Source organism: Mauremys reevesii, linkage group 2 (genome assembly GCF_016161935.1).
Source record: "Mauremys reevesii isolate NIE-2019 linkage group 2, ASM1616193v1, whole genome shotgun sequence".
In the NCBI taxonomy this organism is placed as follows: domain Eukaryota; kingdom Metazoa; phylum Chordata; order Testudines; family Geoemydidae; genus Mauremys; species Mauremys reevesii.
The window spans coordinates 133,878,712-133,895,549 of record NC_052624.1 but is presented as its reverse complement, the minus strand read 5'-3'; the positions used below and the strand labels follow the sequence as shown (position 1 = coordinate 133,895,549).

Genomic DNA, 16,838 nt, shown 5'->3' with positions numbered 1-16,838 from the left:
TTCCAATTAGGTGTGCGCGCGCCGCATGCACGCTCATCAGAAGATTTAAACCCTAGCAACACTCAGTGGGTCGGCTGGGTCGCCCCCTGGAGTGGCGCCATTATGGTGCCGGATATATACACCTGCCAACCCAACGGCCCTTCAGTTCCTTCTTGCCGGCTACTCCGATAGAGGGGAAGGAGGACGGGTTTGGAAAGGATATGAGCAACACATCTCGAAGAACAACAGTTACAAAAATGAGTAACCGTCTTTTCTTCTTCGAGTGCTTGCTCATATCAATTCCAATTAGGTGACTCCCAAGCCTTACCTAGGCGGTGGGGTCAGAGTGGGATGTCGCAGAATGTAAGTCTGCTGAGCCAAACGCTGTGTCATCCCTGGACTGTTGTACCAATGCGTAATGTGATGCAAAGGTGTGAACCGATGACCAGGTAGTTGCATGACATATCTCCTGGATGGGTATATGCGCCTGGAAGGTGGCAGATGAAGCTTGAGCCCGAGTAGAGTGGGCAGTGAGGAGGCTAGTTGGAAGGTGGACCAAGTCATAGTAGGTACGGATACAGGATGTCACCCAAGATGAAATCCGCTGAGAGGAGACCGGCAGGCCCTTCATTCGATCTGCCACCGCTACGAAGAGCTGGGGCGTCCTTCTAAATGGCTTCGTTCTTTCAATATAAAAGGCGAGAGCCCTACGGACGTCTAAGGAGTGCAGTTGCTGTTCCCGATGCAACGAGTGGAGCTTCGGGAAGAAGACTGGAAGGAAGATGTCTTGATTGACATGAAAAGCTGACACCACCTTAGGGAGGAAGGCGGGGTGTGGTCGCAGCTGTACCTTGTCCTTATGAAACACCGTGTAGGGTGGGTCCGCTGTGAGGGCCCGAAGCTCGGACACTCGCCTCGCCGATGTAATGGCAACGAGGAAGGCTGTCTTCCAGGAGAGGTACAGCAGCGAGCAGGTGGCTAGCGGCTCGAAGGGAGCACCCATAAGCTTGGCTAGAACGAGATTGAGGTCCCAGGTCGGGGCAGGACGTCAAACCTGCAGGTACAAATGTTCCAAGCCCTTGAGGAACCTTGAAACCATAGGGTGAGAAAAAACTGAGCGTCCGTTCTCCCCTGGGTGGAAGGCCGAGATGGCCGCCAGATGCACTTTTATGGATGAAACCGCTCGGCCGTGTTTTTTCAAGGACTAGAGGTAGTCCAAGATCATAGGGACTGGTATCTGTGTGGGGACAATGTTACGTTGAGCGCACCAGCAGGAGAAATGCTTCCACTTGGCCAGGTATGTCAACCTAGTGGAAGGCTTCCTACTGCCTAAGAGCACCTGTTGCACTGAGGCAGAGCAGCACAACTTGGACTGGCTTAAGCACGCAGCAACCATGCTGTGAGGTGAAGAGACTGTAGGTCTGGATGGCGAAGTCTGCCATAGTCCTGAGTTATGAGATCCGGCCAAAGTGGTAGGGGAATTGGGTCGGTCAACATGGTGTACCAGTGCTGCCTCGGCCACACTGGGGCGATCATGATCAGGCAGGCCCTGTCTCTGCGGAGCTTGAGTAGGACACTGTGGACCAGCGGGAATGGTGGAAAGGCATAGAGCAGATGGTTCGTCCACGGTATCAGGAATGCGTCTGAGAGAGAGCATTTCCGATTCTCGCGAGAGGCGAAGAAGTCTATGCGGGGAAACCCCCACTTCCAGAAAACACAATGGATAACGTCCGGACGAATCGACCACTCGTGGGTTAGGAAGGATCTGCTGAGGCGATCTGCCAGGGTGTTCTGAACTCCTGGAAGAAAGGACGCTACCAGATCGATTGAGTGGGCTATGCAAAACTCCCAGAGCTGAATGGCTTCCTGACAAAGAGGAGAGGAGCGATCTCCGCCCTGCCTGTTTATATAAAACATGGCTGTTATGTTGTCCGTAAACACTGATGAACAACGGCCTTGGAGTTGATGAGAAAACACCTGGCACGCTAGGCGAACCGCTCACAGCTCCCGTACATTGATGTGTAAGGTTAGCTCTTGAGCCGACCGAAGGCCTTGTGTATGGAGACCCTCTAGGTGGGCACCCCAACCCAGAGATGACGCGTCCGTGGTTAGGGCCATCGAAGGTTGTGGTGGGTGGAATGGCATTCCTGCACAGACCAGGGATGGGTTCAGCCACCAGGTCAGGGAAGCGAAAATGTTCAAGGGAACCGTGACTATCGTGTCCAGGCTGTCTCGGCCCAGTCGGTACACTTGAACAACTGTTGCCATCGCCTGGAAACGAGGCTGTGGCAGGCAAGCTCTGGCGAGATTAGAGTCCAGAATCGCCCCGATAAAGTCTATTCTCTGTGTGGGTACCAGATTCAACTTCTCAGTGTTGATCATCAGGCCTAGTCTCGTGAAGAGATCTTTGACGATGCAGAGGTGACTGCTCACCTGTGACTCGGAGGCCCCTCGAATGAGCCAGTCATCGAGATATGGGTAGACGTGCACCCAACGACGGTGAAGAGAGGCGGCGACTACCGCCATGCATTTTGTAATTACTCGCGGGGCCGTAGAAAGGCCGAATGGAAGGACCGTGAGTTGAAAATGTTGATGGTTGACCACGAAACGAAGGTATCGTCTGTGGTGGGTAAATTGCAATGTGGAAATACGCGTCCTTCATATCGAGGGCGGCATACCAGTCTCCGGGATCCAAGGATGGGATGATGGTCCCCAGGGATACCATGTGGAACTTCAACTTTATCATGAATTTGTTGAGTCCTCGCAGGTCTAGGATCGGTCTTAGACCTCCCTTCGCCTTGGGGATTAGGAAGTAGAGGGAATAAAACCCCTTGCCCCCTCAGGTCTTTGGTACCTCCTCTATAGCTCCAATGGATAGGAGCGTCTGGAATTGCTCGTGAGAGGGGTCCCTGAAGAGGGACAAGGAGGGGGGCAGGGAAGGAGAGGGTATAACAAACTGAAGGTGGTATCCCAACTCCACCGTGTGCAGGACCCAACGATCTGATGTTAGATGGGACCACGCATGGAGGAAATGGGAGAGGCGGTTGTAAAAAGGTGGGAAAGGATCCGGGAAAAGAACTGGTGCGTCGTCCTCAGGCGCCCCTTCAAAAGTTCTGTTTGGGCCCCGCAGGTGGTTTAGGGGGGCCCTGATTTTGACCTCCCTGGGGTCCAGACTGCCCTTAAGTCAATTGGGGGAGGGCCAGAGAAGGATGTCCCTGCCACCACCTCATCTGGTGAGGAGGAAGAGGAGAGGCCAGGGACAAGAGGGTCTTGTGGGGGCTCCTGTTCTTGAGGGGTAACGTCAGGCTCAAGTGGGGCCTGGGTATCTGCTGGTGGTACCGAAGCCTCATCCGTACTCGTGGCAGGGGGCAGCTTACAGTTGATTCTGGCACCCAGTGTTCCGATGGAGCCGACCGTGGTGCAGCTGGTGGAGCACCTTGGACTTGGTGGTACGCCCAAAGTGTCCAGAAAGACCACTGATGGGCCCCTTGCTCATGGCCATGGCTCTCAGGATACGTGTGGCTGGGCACGTCCGAGTCGCGGTCCTGTACGTAGGAAACACTACCAGCATGAGATGACACCGAGGTGTGTCTCGATGGCCAAGGTGGTGCTGAGGGGCCCTGAGAAGGAGCCCTGTCTCTGGCTGGTCGTTCCCGGGACGGCACCGGGGAGAGGTACCGGGACCTGTAATGGTACTGTGAGTGAGACCGGGACCTATGACTTTATCAGTGCCGGGAGGTCGACCGGGATCTCGATCCCCTTCGCCTGGAATGGCTGCGAGGTGATCAGTGCCGTGAATGGTGCCAGGAGCCGGATCGGTACCGGGTGTACTGGGCAGGTGAGCGAGAGGCTGAGCGGTGCCGCGAGTGCGACCGGTACCGCAATGGAGAGCGGTGCCGGGACTGCGAGCAGCGTCGGGACCGGGATCGTCGGCGTGACCGAGATCGTCGGCAGGACCGAGATCTTGAACAATGCCTCTCGGCGGCTCCCACGGAGGGCGGCCTCAGCAAGGCAGGCTGGCCAATAGATTGGATGACCCGCACCAGCGGTGCCGGGAGTTAAGGCAGCGCGGTCTCCGTCATCGCGATCAACTCCCGTGCCGTGGAGAAGGTCTCCAGCGTGGATGGGAGAGTGAGCTCGACCCCGGCATGAGCTGGGGAGCTTTCGGGCACTGGACTCAATGGCCCTTGTGGGACCGGAATCGACGGTGCCGCAGTCGGCGGTGCCGCAGCAGATGTCAGTGCCGGGCGATCCATCTTAGACATGTGCTCCTTCTGTGGTGCGGATGATACCGAAGCCACTGGAGCCTTGAGTTGCTTCCTGGGCCGCGGGGAGAGGGAGCGGTGCCGAGCCGATGTCGGTGCCGGGGAGAGTCTGTGCCAGGACTGCTTCACGGCACCGGAGCGGTCCAGAGCCGAAGGAGTGCTCCTCACAGAAGCAGATTGTTCAGCGCTAGGTACCGACGGTGCTGGGCTAAGTGCCGCCTCCATGAGGAGCTGTTTCAGACAAAAGTCCCGCTCCTTCTTTGTCCTCGGCTTAAAGGCTTTACAGATGCGGCACTTGTCAGGAAGATGGGATTCCCCAAGGCACTTGAGGCAGGAGTCGTGGGGATCCCCTGTTGGCATCGGCTTTTGGCAGGCTGAGCACAGTTTGAATCCCGGTGACCCGGGCATGGGCCCCGGTACCGGGCGGGGGGGGGGGGGGAAGAGGCTAATCCCCGGTCCCCCTTCAACTATATACACTAACTATATATATACACAAACAACTAATACCAACTATAACTGTAAAAACTCGAACTATATACACAACTAACAGTAAAGAACTATGAGTAAGCTAGGGAAGCGGAGATCAGCTAAGCCAGGCTCCACAGTTCCAACGACCGTCACGGGCGGTAAGAAGGAACTGAAGGGCCGTTGGGTCGGCAGGTGTATATATCCGGTGCCATAACGGCGCCACTCCAGGGGGCAACTCAGCCGACCCACCAAGTGTTGCTAGGGTAAAAATCTTCTGATGAGCGTGCACGTGGCGCGCACACACCTAATTGGAATCGATATGAGCAAGCACTCGAAGAAGAATCTTACCTTCTAAACAGGGAATGTCTGCTTTCTACAAAATCAACGTAGAAAGGAGAACACTCCCGAAGAAGCTCCTCCTTAGCACTCAGGTGCGTGACCACAAATCCTCTCTTAGTCCTCTAGGAGAGACCGCGAGAAGGAGGCTTCCTGCAGCAAGGCTAAAGGGGTCTCTCAGTTTCCCCCTACCCTGCATCCCTGTGCTGCCAGGCTGAGATTAAGGGTGCTGTGTGAGGTCACAGCCTCCTCACCACCTTTGCCCAATAGGCTAAATTCCTGCGAAAGGCCCTTGTGAAGTCACTCAAAAATCCCCCTTCAGCACCAGAGCCTGTCAACCAGGCTAGGGGCCTGAATCCCTCCATGCGCCTTTTGTGCCCAGCTACACCATCGACTGCAGCGTGTGGGGAAACAGGCCATAAATCTTTATCTTCTGATCCCTGAGTGTGGCACAAGCCTAGAGGTACCAAACAGCGTACAGTCGTCTCTGGGACAAGAGCACCAAGTGATGCTCAGCTACACTCTAACAAGGCCCAGGTGGGAGTCCTTCCATTAGCTTCCAAGGGCCTGGAATCAGAGAAGAAGCCAATCGAGATGGGGGAGTCACAGAGAATGGTGCTGTTCCCATGTCTCCTGTCCCTCCTGGGGCCAAGGGCCAGCCCTCTGAGCTGAGTTTATGTAAAGACATAGCTCTGTGCTGCTGTGCACAGCCTGGATATGTGCTGTGTGGGCAGTCAGGGGAGGGCTCTGACTTACGTGTGGGCTCAGAAAATAGTGTTGTCACATGGGAGACAGGATCTTGCAGTCTGTGCTCTCTAGGATGAGATCCATGGGGCCTGAGTGGACCACGTGCCCATAGGTGAGGAGCAGGAGGCTTCTCAGCTGCTTGATGGAAGCTGGCTCCTGAGAATTGCAAAGGAAAGAGTGAAGAGGTGGGATGGCCTCCAGCTGCTCCTAACTCACAAATGGGGCCAGGGGAGGATTTTTCACCCAGCCGGCTTAGCAACCAAAGGCTACTCTGCTGAGCTGAATTGCCTGGACTCCGAGACCCTTCCCAGCTCACCAGGATTTGGTGGCTTAGGTGACCTGGCAGCCGAAGGGGACGCACTAGCAGCTGCTTTAATTCAGCCTAGCTCCAGAGATGTCACTGGGACTACAGTGGATTGCACAGGCCCAGAGAGTTACTGGGAAGGTGGTGGTGGTGGTGCGAGGGGAATATCAGACACGCCAGCCCTGGTGAGTCTGCCAGGAAGGTCTGTGAAATAGCCCAGATCAGGAGAAGACCAAGGGTCTGTTCTGCTGAGAAATGTGTCAGCTGGAGCTGATGGTATGGCAGTGTCTTTTGGGCCCTCTCTGAGCCTTGTTTATGGGGCTGGTGGAGCATGTCTGAGCTCCCCAGGAGATACCCTGGAGGGCTTATACAACAGGACCCACCTTCCCCCCTGGATCCACCCCATTGTGCTGTGATTGCAGCTCCATGGAGGAGTAAGGAAAGGGCTCCCTCCACGGAGGCTGAGCCACTGCTTGGAAATTCAGCTCTTCACTGAACAGGCTTCTGGGAAGCAGGGTCCTCCCTGGCAGGTCCCTTTACCTGCAAAGGCTGGTGAAGGGATGGATGAAAGAGCAGAGACGCTAGGTGGGACCGTACCTCCAGAGAGCCACTGGCAGAAGGCTGGAACTTCACCCTGCTGACGAACTCCTCCCAGTGCTCCAGGATGGCGAAATGACCACCATTGCCTAGCACACAGCCCAAGTGCTTGGGCAAATCTCTGAGAGACAGAAAGATGGAGGTTGGGATTGCTGAGCAATACGCCAAGGGGCCAGGATGGGCTCTCAAAATCATCAACATGGGCATGGGTATAAGGAAGATCTTTTCAATCCTCTGGACCTTGTCCAAGGCAGAACATACACATGTAGCATCAGGGGATTGACAAGGAATGAGGGATCTCTTGACCGTGGAGGAGCAAAGACCTCACCTCTCTTTCCTCTTCTTCTCGGAAATCAACCATCTCCACCAGAAGCCATAGCTGGGGCTTGATGCTCTCTGCTGGAAAAACCATCAGCACGGTGCCCCAGCACTTGGAGAGGAAGCTCTGCGAAAGAGACACCGTCAAGCTGGATGCGTTGGGCAAGGCCTGGCATGCACAGAGCCACTGGGTATAGTTGTCTGCTTCACTGGCCCCAAGCCGCCCCTGGGTAGCGACTGCTGTTCTGAACTAGGCACTGACCCCCAATTCCTTCCAGGACACCGACATTGTCACCGGGCAGCTTATCACTGTGGGGAGCTGGCACCTGATACTAGCGATGAACCAGCCCAGCCAGGTATGGTCCGAGATGAAGAAGAGAAGGTCTTCCAGGAACTGCCAGGGAAAGAAGAGCCAGTTAGAACTGAGAGGGGCGAAGAAACTGGTCCTCTCAATAGCTCCAGCCAGGAACCCACCACAGCTGGGAGGGAAGGGCAGGGGAAGAGGGAGCGTGTACTGTCACCCCCCACGTCTCTCCTAATGCTTGTGAATCCTTATGAGCTTCCCCTGGTGCTTCTCCAATTGTATCTGCTGGGCTCAGCCCCTTCCTCTGTCCCACAATGCAGTGCTGCTGAGGGGCCTCTTAATCCTGCCTCAGCGTGGGCGGGCTGGACTAGATGACCTCTTGAGTTCCTTCCCAGCCCTCCATTTCTCTGACCCTTACCTGCAGCAGCTGCTGCTCCCACTCCCTCTGGCAGAAGCAGGTCTTGTGATCTGGAAGAGATGGGCAGGTCAGTTTCCTTTGTGTTTAGACCCGTCTACTGGGGAGCAGCCTACAACACGGCTCTTGTTTGGCAGGGGGTGGGGAGGAGCTGCCAACTCACGGGCCCCGAGCGGACTCATGGCTCTTTGCAAATCGCTGATAGACAACAATGCTCCTCAGACCCAGAGCCCTTCATGTGAAATACCCAGGAGTTCTGCTTGCCAAGATCCTTCCCCAGGGTATGAGGTGTCAGATAAAGGTTAGATATGGTCCTGGAAAGGATCCTTCCTGTCTGGGCACAGGGGCTGGGCTCGATGAACCAAGGGATATGATCCTGACGTGATCCTCGCTGATTCCAAGGTCACAGCATCATATTATCCTGGATTCAGAGGGAGGCCCTGGCCTCTCCCTCTCTGAGCCCAGCACCACAGTGTCCCCTCCCTTCGCTCCTGCAAGGGGAGACACTCCCTCCTCACCTTCCACGTAGAGGAGCATGTGCGTCATGTAGTTATCCCAGAATTGGCTCCACCCAGCCTGAAACGTGCTGATCAGCTGGAAGGGGAGGAACATGGCTGCCCTTCCGACCTGCACCATCATATACGAAGATGCCGCGAGCACCTGGCGGACAAAGAGGCAGAGGTGGCTGTACCCCTCCCTTGCAAGGCAGTGTGAGAAGGGAGCTGCCTACGGGTGCAGGGGGAGAGCTCAGTGATGGAGGGAAGGAGACAGCAGGGAGGTGGAGCTGACAACCAGGACAGGATTGAGATGGATATTTCAGTTGATCAGGACCCCCGGGGGCCTATCCCCACCTGTAAGAACTAAAGCACATATATTTGGCATGCTCAATCTGAAAGACAGTGTAGCCGAGTGCACAATATTTGGGTCTGCCTTGTTAGAAATGTGGCTTCTAGTCTCAGCTCTGCCTGGAGTGACCTTGCTCAACGTCGCTGTTCAGTGTGGGGAGGGGGTTGGCTAATACTTGACTGCTCAGGCTTGGGTTCTGAGACCTGGGTCAGTAATCAGATCTGTGCCATGTGTGGAAACATAAGCAATAGTCAGCAGAGATGAGATGTGGATGTGGTGTCTCCCAGCTCAGTGGACTCTCCCTTGGGCACCAGGGTAGTGTGGATGAAAGGCAGGAAATCCTGGGCTAGGGTTGGCATTTGCAAAACAAGAATGTGATGGGCTGTATAGATCCCACCATGGAACAGCCAGGAAAAAGTTAACAGAGGGACCGATGAAGAGGGACTGAGCTATGGAAGCTGCAGAACCAGCATGACTGGCCACCGGGGATGCTAGAGCGGAAGAGCCCCTGTGACACCAAACCCTGGCATGCAGGGGCACTCAGCCGGTGAGTGGTCCCTGTTCCAAAGAACCAGGTCTGGCTCGGATCCGAGGTCCATTTTCCCCAACCCCAGGATGTTCTGGAGTGGGGAGGCTCAGATAAATAAGTCTGGTTGGGGCCTGTCTCATCAAAAAGCTCAGACCCACAGAGGCCTGCGTCCAATGGAGAGAGGCAGGGTCACTTACATTGGCCATTCTGGGGGAGTCACCCAGGGACTGCAGGGTGCTGGAGCAGAGCTGGCGGACCTCCAGCTCCATGGTGCGTCTCTCGTCTGCTTCCTCCTGAGGGTGAGAAATAAGGGAGACACCAGGGAGATTAAGATTCAGTGGAGACCTCCATGGCACGGTAACTCTAGTGGGCATGGCAGGGGGTGAAAATGGGGCTTGAAGGGAAAAGGCGCAACCCTGGCTGTGACTGTGCCATAACCAGCCCAGGGTCTGTGTGGAGCCAGGTCTAGGCTCCTCCCCTCTGCCTGGGGAAACCAGATCCATCACGGCTTATTCTCCTGTAGGGTGGATGATCACAGTGGGGCGAGAGAAGGAGGAAGCCAGGGGTCCTGCCCTCCCAGCCTGAGGGACAGAGCCCAGATGGCAACTAGGAGAGGGAGGAGAGAAAATGGGCTGGGAGGAAAAAACACTGTCATCTATTTGTCATCATCTTCCATCAGTAGATGGAGGGCGCCATCCCCAGTTCCATCTGCTTCCCAAGCCCTATTTGCTGCCCATCGCCTGCCCCTCCCCATCTGCAGCTGCCCCTCCTTCCCTATCCCTTGATGTTCTGTCCCGTTCACAGACTCCCATCGCTAAGGTCTCTGCGGATTTTTACCATGCTGTCAAGGGTCAGGGTGCACTGACGCACCAAGAAGTCAATGAAGGGTCTTGATGCAGATTTCTCCAAGAGCCCATACGCCCCCATTGTCCATATAAAAGAAGCAAGGGCTTCTCTGACCTGCCAGACCCAGACAGAAACAGAAATGATTTGCACACAGTGTGGAGGGACCTTGTCCCCTCCCAGTCCAGGCTGGGATCCTTTCTCAGCAGGGTGTTTGGAGAAATGCTGCTAGGCAGCCCAGAGATGGGAATGCAGCCGGAGCCCTGCTGGGATTCTTTCCCCCACCTTCTGCCCTACACTATGGAGCACTGATGGGTCATGGGTTTTGATGCACAGGGTCCCAGCAGGCTCTGCACTGGCAGGCAGACATTGGCTAGCTTTGGCCACGTTGTCATGGTTCCAGACTCACCTGTATGCTTGTGCTCTGCAGGATTGGCCCTAGGGCTGTGAACAGCTTCTCTGTATGGTGTGTCATTTCGGAAACTGTAAGAGACACAGACACACGGCTCGGCAGGGCTGATGTTAAACCGGGGTGTGCAGGGACCTGAGATCTCAGGAACCTTAGAGCAGCCTCAGTGTCCCTACATGACCCTGCTGGCAGGGTACCCCATGGGTAACCAGCTGCATCTGCCCACGCTTGCAGTTCCAGCAGTGATTGTCCTCTCTCATTGCCACAGAATCGGCTGAGGGGCTGCAGGACTTGGATTATCTACTGCAGACAGGTACAAATGACCCCAATGAGGCCCAGTGCTAAGTGCTGCTAATTGCACAAGAGGCCATAACACATCATAAGACAAGGCCTCGCTGTGGGTCACTTACTGTTGGGATCAGACTATCCGGTCCAGAATGAAGAGACTGGCACAGGTCTCCTCTTCCTCATCCTTGTTCAGCCTCCCGAACAGGAACACAAGCAGCTCCAGCAGGAACAAGCGAGCTGCAGGAAGAGGAGTGAATCATAATGGGGTGAAGCATAAAGGGAGAGGGAATATAGTTCTATGCCTGGGCTCTGAAATTCCACAGGCTGTGATCTCCTTCTCTGGGAAAGGTGAATGGGTTTTTTACCTGGAGGGAGAGATAGCTCAGTGGTTTGAGCATTGGTCTGCTAAACCCAGGGTTGTGAGTTCAATCCTTGAGGGGGCTATTTAAGTATCTGGGGCAAAAATCTGTCTGGGGATTACTCCTGCTTTGAGCAAGGGGTTGGACTAGATGACCTCCTGAGGTCCCTTCCAACCCTGATATTCTATGATCTTATGGACTAGAGAGTCCAGGGCCTGTCTCTGTTCCTCCAGGTGCTCTCTGGGGAGATGACACACCTAAGGGAAGAAAGCAACAGCAGCAAAGATAAACTAGATCAAGTGTCTCTCAGGCCAAGCCCTTGGATGGCAGAGTGAAGGGCTGAGGCTGGAGAGGCAGATTCTGATTCCCATCTAAAGAACAGGTCAGCAAGATGGATCAGTCTATGAGTGACGCCGAGGTTTCGGGGACCATGGCTCATGTAGAAGCAGAGTTTGACGGGTCAGGAACCGAAGATGTGGAGCACTGGAACAAGGTGTGGGATGCTGATGTTCCCGGTCAAAGGGGTTGGTGCGGGAGGAAAAGAAACCAAAGGAGAGTTCTACAGGATCCATCACCCACTGGGAACAGAATGAGGCAGGGACAGCTCTTCCCACAGCCCACCTAGTCTAAGCCAACAGGCCCCGGCATTTTGCCTGAGTGATCCCAGCATCTCTTACCATGGAGTGGAGTGCTGGGAGGGTGCCAATGTCCGTCCTCAGGGCAGCCTCATCCATGTCCCTCACGCAAGCAAGGCTCTGTGCAAGAGAAGAGACGCAGGACATGGCGATGACGTGTCAGGCAGACAAGCCCCAGTGTGTAGAGTCTCCATCAGCAGCTGGGTTACCACAACCCAGACTTGGAAGGAATAAAGTTATGGCCTTGTGGAGAGCAGCTTCCAGCTGGTGCCGGACTCTCCCTACTCTGGGAGGGGCATTTGATCCCTTTGTTTGCACTAGCCTAGTATCACTTCTGGTTGGTTTAACAGGATAGTTGTACCTGACGCCAGCTGGGGTGATGTGTGCTGAGAGGATGGCAGGGATGGCGGGCTCGGTTTGGAAGAGCAGGGCCTGCCCTGATTACTTATCACTACTGATGTTAGGGCAGCGCCCAGAGACTCCAGTCAGGGTCAGGCCCTGTTGCATTGGGTGCAGCACAACACAGATAGAGACAATCTCTGTCCTGAAGGGCTGACAGTCTAGAGACCCACACAGACAGGTCAGGGATGGGGAGACAGCATCCCAGGGCTCCTCCCTGCTCCCGTGCTGGGGTGAGGAGACCACGCGGGAGCTTGGAAGGGAGAGCTTAATGTCCCTTCATGCGGCCTTACCAGGGGCCAAGGATCTGGCCCATTGTCTCTGCCTGCTCACCTCCTACAATGGTCACTTCCAGAGTGTACCAGGGATGGATACTCCTGCTTTCTGGCTTGGGCCAGCCACTTCCCCTCCCGGAGCCTTGCTCTCTGCAGATCTAGGCTGGGCTAACAGCTAACCCTGCCCTGGGCCCAGGGAGAGGTGAATGCGTGGGACACTCTGGGGAGAGGTGAAGCTCAGGACGATGGTTATTATTTCTCTCCCTGGTTCCCTAATGCAGCCCATTGCTGACCAGCCAGCAAAGAAGAAAGAAAGCAGAGCCAGGTGCTGGGAATGGAAGCGCCTCTCTCCTCCCATCTGCAACACCTGCCCTGGCAAAGGGGGTCAGAGCATGTTCTCTAGGGCCAGAGAATGGCAGTGAATCTGGGAGCAAGCAGATGGGGAAAGACGGTCAGAGCCTTAGAGGGTCAGTGTGTCGTGGGGAAGGCAGTAGGGGGCGGGAGTCCAGGCTGAGTTGGCGATGGAGGGAACTTTGTACCATCTGTGCCATAGGCACTTCCCCAGTGTGCTGTGGATTTCCCGCTATCTCCTCACTCACTCTGCTTTTCCTTGGCCTTTCCTCATTGATGATTGGGGAGAGCTGTCCCCTGGGTGATGCAGAGGCCTTTCGCTTGGTGCCTAAAATGAACAGAAGGAAACTAAGTTTGCTCTTAAGCAAAGTAAGCAGTCACGAGATTAGAGGGAGGGTCCCCTCATGGACTGTAGCTGGTTAAAAGACAGGAAACAAAGGGTAAGAATATATTTTCAGTTTTCACAATGAGGTAAATAGTGGGGACTAGCAGCTGGAGCCAGGGGCATGATGGGACCCTGCCCTTCCCCACCCCTCCAATAGCTAGATTTCATGGGGGAGGTCTGATTTCATGGTCCATGACTTTTTCATGGCTGTGAATTTGGCCTACCTATGGGATAGTTTAGGTTAAGAAATAAGTAGAAAATATGCTTTTGGCCTAAGTTAGCTTAAGTGCAGAAGAGTTTAGAAAACTGAAGTTGTTTGTGTGAGGAAAGTTAGTGGTAAGTTGGAGATCCTGTTATGGGAAACTAAGAGTTAGCAAGGACATGGCCCGGGGTTATGCTACTGTTAGGTTTGAGTTAAAACTGGCTTAAGCAGGATTTTTAATGAGTGGTTTTGAGCATTGTGACTGTTTTATTCAAATGTTATCTATACTAATAGTATGGGAAGGCTATTGGTGCAGCTGTTAATGTAAACCACGTGTAAAGTAGAGTCAATAAGGAGGCGATGGAAATATAATTAGTGTAAGGGGCAGATGCACGTTCAATAGTATGAGAATGGCTTCTACTGGGAGTTGTTTTGTTAATTTGGTGAGCGCTCCAATTAACACCCCAAGGGTACCGTTCCGTCCCAGGGTTCTAAGACTGTACTTCACGCTGTTGTCAGCAGACTGATCCCGCATTGATCCACAATACAACAGTTAGACACACACTCAGTGATGACAGTATAAGTGGTAACTGCGCACCTGTTTGCTTAACTAATCATTTTCCTTTTGAATGAAGTTTATTTTTATCATTCATAGTGTCGCCTAAATACATTTTCTGTAACCGACCTATATGCTTGAACCTGGGTTTCGTTGCAGCCTTATCTGTAACGACTTACTACGAATTGGAAACATTTCAACATGAATGTTACAGAAGGTTACGCAGGGAAAGGGGTGAATCTGAGGAGTCTGTATCCCTGTTTCCTACTTACCTGAAGCAGCAGGCCCAGACAGGGAAGAGCTGCAACTCCCTGTGGCTGCTGTATCCTCCTTCCCCTGATCTATGGCTGAGATAAGTGCAAAGAGGAGGGTGTCATTTCCTCCTTTCCTAGTCACTGATAGCAACCCCAGGGGGTGAGGTAGACAATATAGCCGTGTGGGGAACTTATCACACTTCACCACACCTCTGGAGAGGGACTGCCACCAGTCACAGCTCAGAGCATTTATATTACACACCCATCTCCAAGGCATTTGACAAACACCTCACCCCACAGGTAGGGAGCTGAGATAACATGGGCAGGGGCAATAGGGGCCAGGGGGAAATTTGGGGAGAATCTGCCCCAAATTCTTGCCCAACCAGCACGATTCCATTAGAGATTTTAGCCCAAGAGGCCAGGACTTCCCCAGCTCTGCCTATCCCCACTTCTCTAGTTAATGACAGATCTCCCTCAGGAGACAAGGAGAGTGCAGACAATGCCAGGGTGGCAGTGCTGCATTGGGGTCCCATCAGAGAATTCCCTGCCAGTCCAGAAGGGCTAGAAATGTCTGGGGGTTTAAATAAAGCTAAAATGCTCCAAGGATCCTTGGAGAAAACAAACCTCCTCCATCAGGAGACCCTGACTCCCCAAGCACATGGAGATTCATTCCATGCAGATTCCCAGTAGTCCCCTGCAGGTACCTTTGGAGAGAACAGCAATGTGGGGAGAGGAGGGTCCATTTCTGGGCAGAATTCCTACTCACCTCCAGACCGGACCAGCAGTCGGCAGAGGTGGCCGTAAAGATCCATATCGGCTCCTAAGACAAGAACCAACATGAATGAGTCCCTGGGGCTTCCTTCCCATGACACAGACCCCACCATATTCACACATGGTTCTAGATGGGCCAAGGAGACCCAGAGTTAGGTTTTTTTGCTGCCTGCCTGGCTGGAGAGACAAGACCGCTATGAGGTGGTGAGACCTCAATATTGATGTAAAAATTTTGTTAATAGCATTATTCTAACTTATTTTTATAATGTTAGGTCATTACAAACATGTTTGTGCCTTTACTGAACATTCATATATACCTAGAAGTATATTATCACCAGGATGCTTGAAAATATAAGTGTAGCCCAGTTTTAGTTAGCTAGGTTATAAAATGTTCATGCTAATCGAAGAAATAGCAGAAGGCTTCAGCTTTCTGTCATCCAGAAACAAGCAAATGTCCAGAAAATAACATCTCCTTGACCATAAAACTGTCTCACAAGAGTGTCTGTACAAACTTTAAAAGGCAGCTGTCCTCATTTTAATCTGCTTTAGCTTTTATACTATTTTCTTTCTGTGCTATGTTTAAAATATGTGTTGCTTATTAGCATTTGTGCTTTGTACAAAATATTTAAGAGAAGTTTAATTGCTATAACAAACCACTTGTAACCTAAGGAACTTGGGTCAAGAATCAAAGCACCCAAAAGAGTGTTTTATCTGCACCAGAACACCTCCCTCTTCTATAAGCTGCCAGTTTATTATAGATCTAACCCTTTATCTCAATAAAACAAATGTTATAAAGAAATGTTTTAGGAAAGATCTGGCCGCATAGGAGAATGTCAGAATGTTATTTATGTTGGATATTCCAAAGTGAATTTAGGGATATGTTAGAACAATAAATCTAGGCTGTAAAGTGGGCTCTACCAGCCCCTCTTTACAAGAAAACCCTATGCTTGTGTCCGTAAATTTTTAGAGAAAAATGTGTGTAGTTGAGAAAAAGTTTTGTAGAAAACCTTAGTTGATTTCTAAAACATTGAAATGACAAACTGTTTTGAAACTATTTGCAAAGTTTTTTAACTAAATGCAAAGTATCTAATGTGGTTTTTAATACCATTGCTACGTGTGGTAAAATTCATTATGTACTAACATGAAATCTAATGACTTTGCTCAGCTGATTACCAATATAAGAAGACGTTTAAGTCTAGACTATTTATTATATTAATGAGGAAGTAATTAGTTACTGGCAGATCTCTACCCACTCCTTCCCCCAATTCAGAAAGATAACAAGAAGCATCATCAACAATTGTTCTAAAGAATCAACAACTTCTTCAATCACTATTTAAGCTAAAGACTCATTAAGAATGATTTAATTAATATCTCAGAAAATGAACTGAATAAGTTAAGAGACTAAATTTGAAGATGTTCTGAGAATCTCTCCAACAAAAACAAAGGAACTATAACTGTCAAGAAAGACTTACAACCCTAACACATATATGCATTAACAAACTACCTATCCATAAGATGAAGAGACTCCATGAATGTACGGAGCCAATTAAAGGGCGAGAGAGGTGTGTTTTTCTAAAATTGCACGGAAATAGGGAAGAGACAAGTATAAAAACTCAAAGTGAGCACCCTGAACATGCTCTGCTACCCTGCTCAAACTCAACTCATCCTCTCCCTCTCTACAAGCAAACTGACACAGACAGGAGAGAGAAGACTCGTGAAGAAACCTCCCCAAAACCAGCCCCTCCCTGGAATGTTTCCCCCAGATCAGCCTGCGGAAAAACTGGAAGATCCCCCCTTCTCTGTGGAGTATCTGGAAAGGTCCCTCACCCCTGTGCTGGGATGGTCGAGCCACAGAAGAATTTTGATGTCTCACATATAATCGCAGATGACAGTGAGGATGTGGATTCCTCTGCGAGTTCTGTGTAAACAGGTGCTATATACTCCAAAAAATGCTCCCAACGGTCTGAAAAGCAGAGCCCAGACAGCCGTGTGCTGCCTCCTCC

At 52.3% G+C, this 16,838-nt stretch overlaps 2 protein-coding genes across 7 annotated transcripts in view; both read right to left on the bottom strand.

The window, feature by feature from the left end:
* The window catches only part of LOC120397285, a 19,251-nt gene extending 12,290 nt beyond the window's left edge, over positions 1–6,961 (bottom strand). Inside the window, exons 1-3 of the mRNA XM_039522981.1 lie at positions 6,958–6,961; positions 6,640–6,756; positions 5,805–5,951 (exon numbers count right to left, since the gene is read on the bottom strand). Of these exons, the coding sequence (XP_039378915.1) occupies positions 5,805–5,951; positions 6,640–6,756; positions 6,958–6,961 (268 nt within the window). The remainder of the gene's footprint in view (positions 1–5,804; positions 5,952–6,639; positions 6,757–6,957) is intronic.
* On the bottom strand, positions 6,790–16,838 carry LOC120396367 (maestro heat-like repeat-containing protein family member 1). Of its 6 annotated transcripts, none has more exons than XR_005593083.1 (12): positions 16,663–16,835; positions 14,831–14,884; positions 14,083–14,157; positions 12,916–12,995; positions 11,685–11,762; positions 10,771–10,885; positions 10,361–10,434; positions 9,306–9,401; positions 8,252–8,393; positions 7,737–7,786; positions 7,025–7,408; positions 6,790–6,817 (listed from the first exon to the last, which is right to left on the bottom strand). XR_005593083.1 is itself a non-coding variant. In XM_039521164.1 (12 exons), exons 7-12 carry the CDS (start codon positions 10,424–10,426, stop codon positions 6,968–6,970), a joined length of 660 nt encoding a protein of 219 aa, XP_039377098.1. In that variant the 5' UTR covers positions 10,427–10,434; positions 10,771–10,885; positions 11,685–11,762; positions 12,916–12,995; positions 14,083–14,157; positions 14,831–14,884; positions 16,709–16,838; the 3' UTR covers positions 6,847–6,967. The 6 variants fall into 6 exon arrangements, 5 of the variants coding, with proteins under 5 accessions (XP_039377098.1, XP_039377097.1, XP_039377100.1 ...); XM_039521164.1 differs by lacking the exon at positions 6,790–6,817 and having other exon boundaries at positions 6,847–7,141; positions 7,277–7,408; positions 16,709–16,838; XM_039521163.1 differs by lacking the exon at positions 6,790–6,817 and having other exon boundaries at positions 6,847–7,141; positions 7,277–7,408.

Coding starts and splice junctions, on each gene's coding strand:
- LOC120396367 (XM_039521164.1), bottom strand. CDS start 10,426: ATGACACACCATACAGAGAAGCTGTTCACAGCCCTAGGGCCAATCCTG. Junction 9,402..10,360: donor TGCAGAGCACAAGCATACAG/GTGAGTCTGGAA, acceptor TCTCACCCTCAG/GAGGAAGCAGACGAGAGACG. Junction 8,394..9,305: donor ACTCCCCCAGAATGGCCAAT/GTAAGTGACCCT, acceptor TTTGTCCGCCAG/GTGCTCGCGGCATCTTCGTA.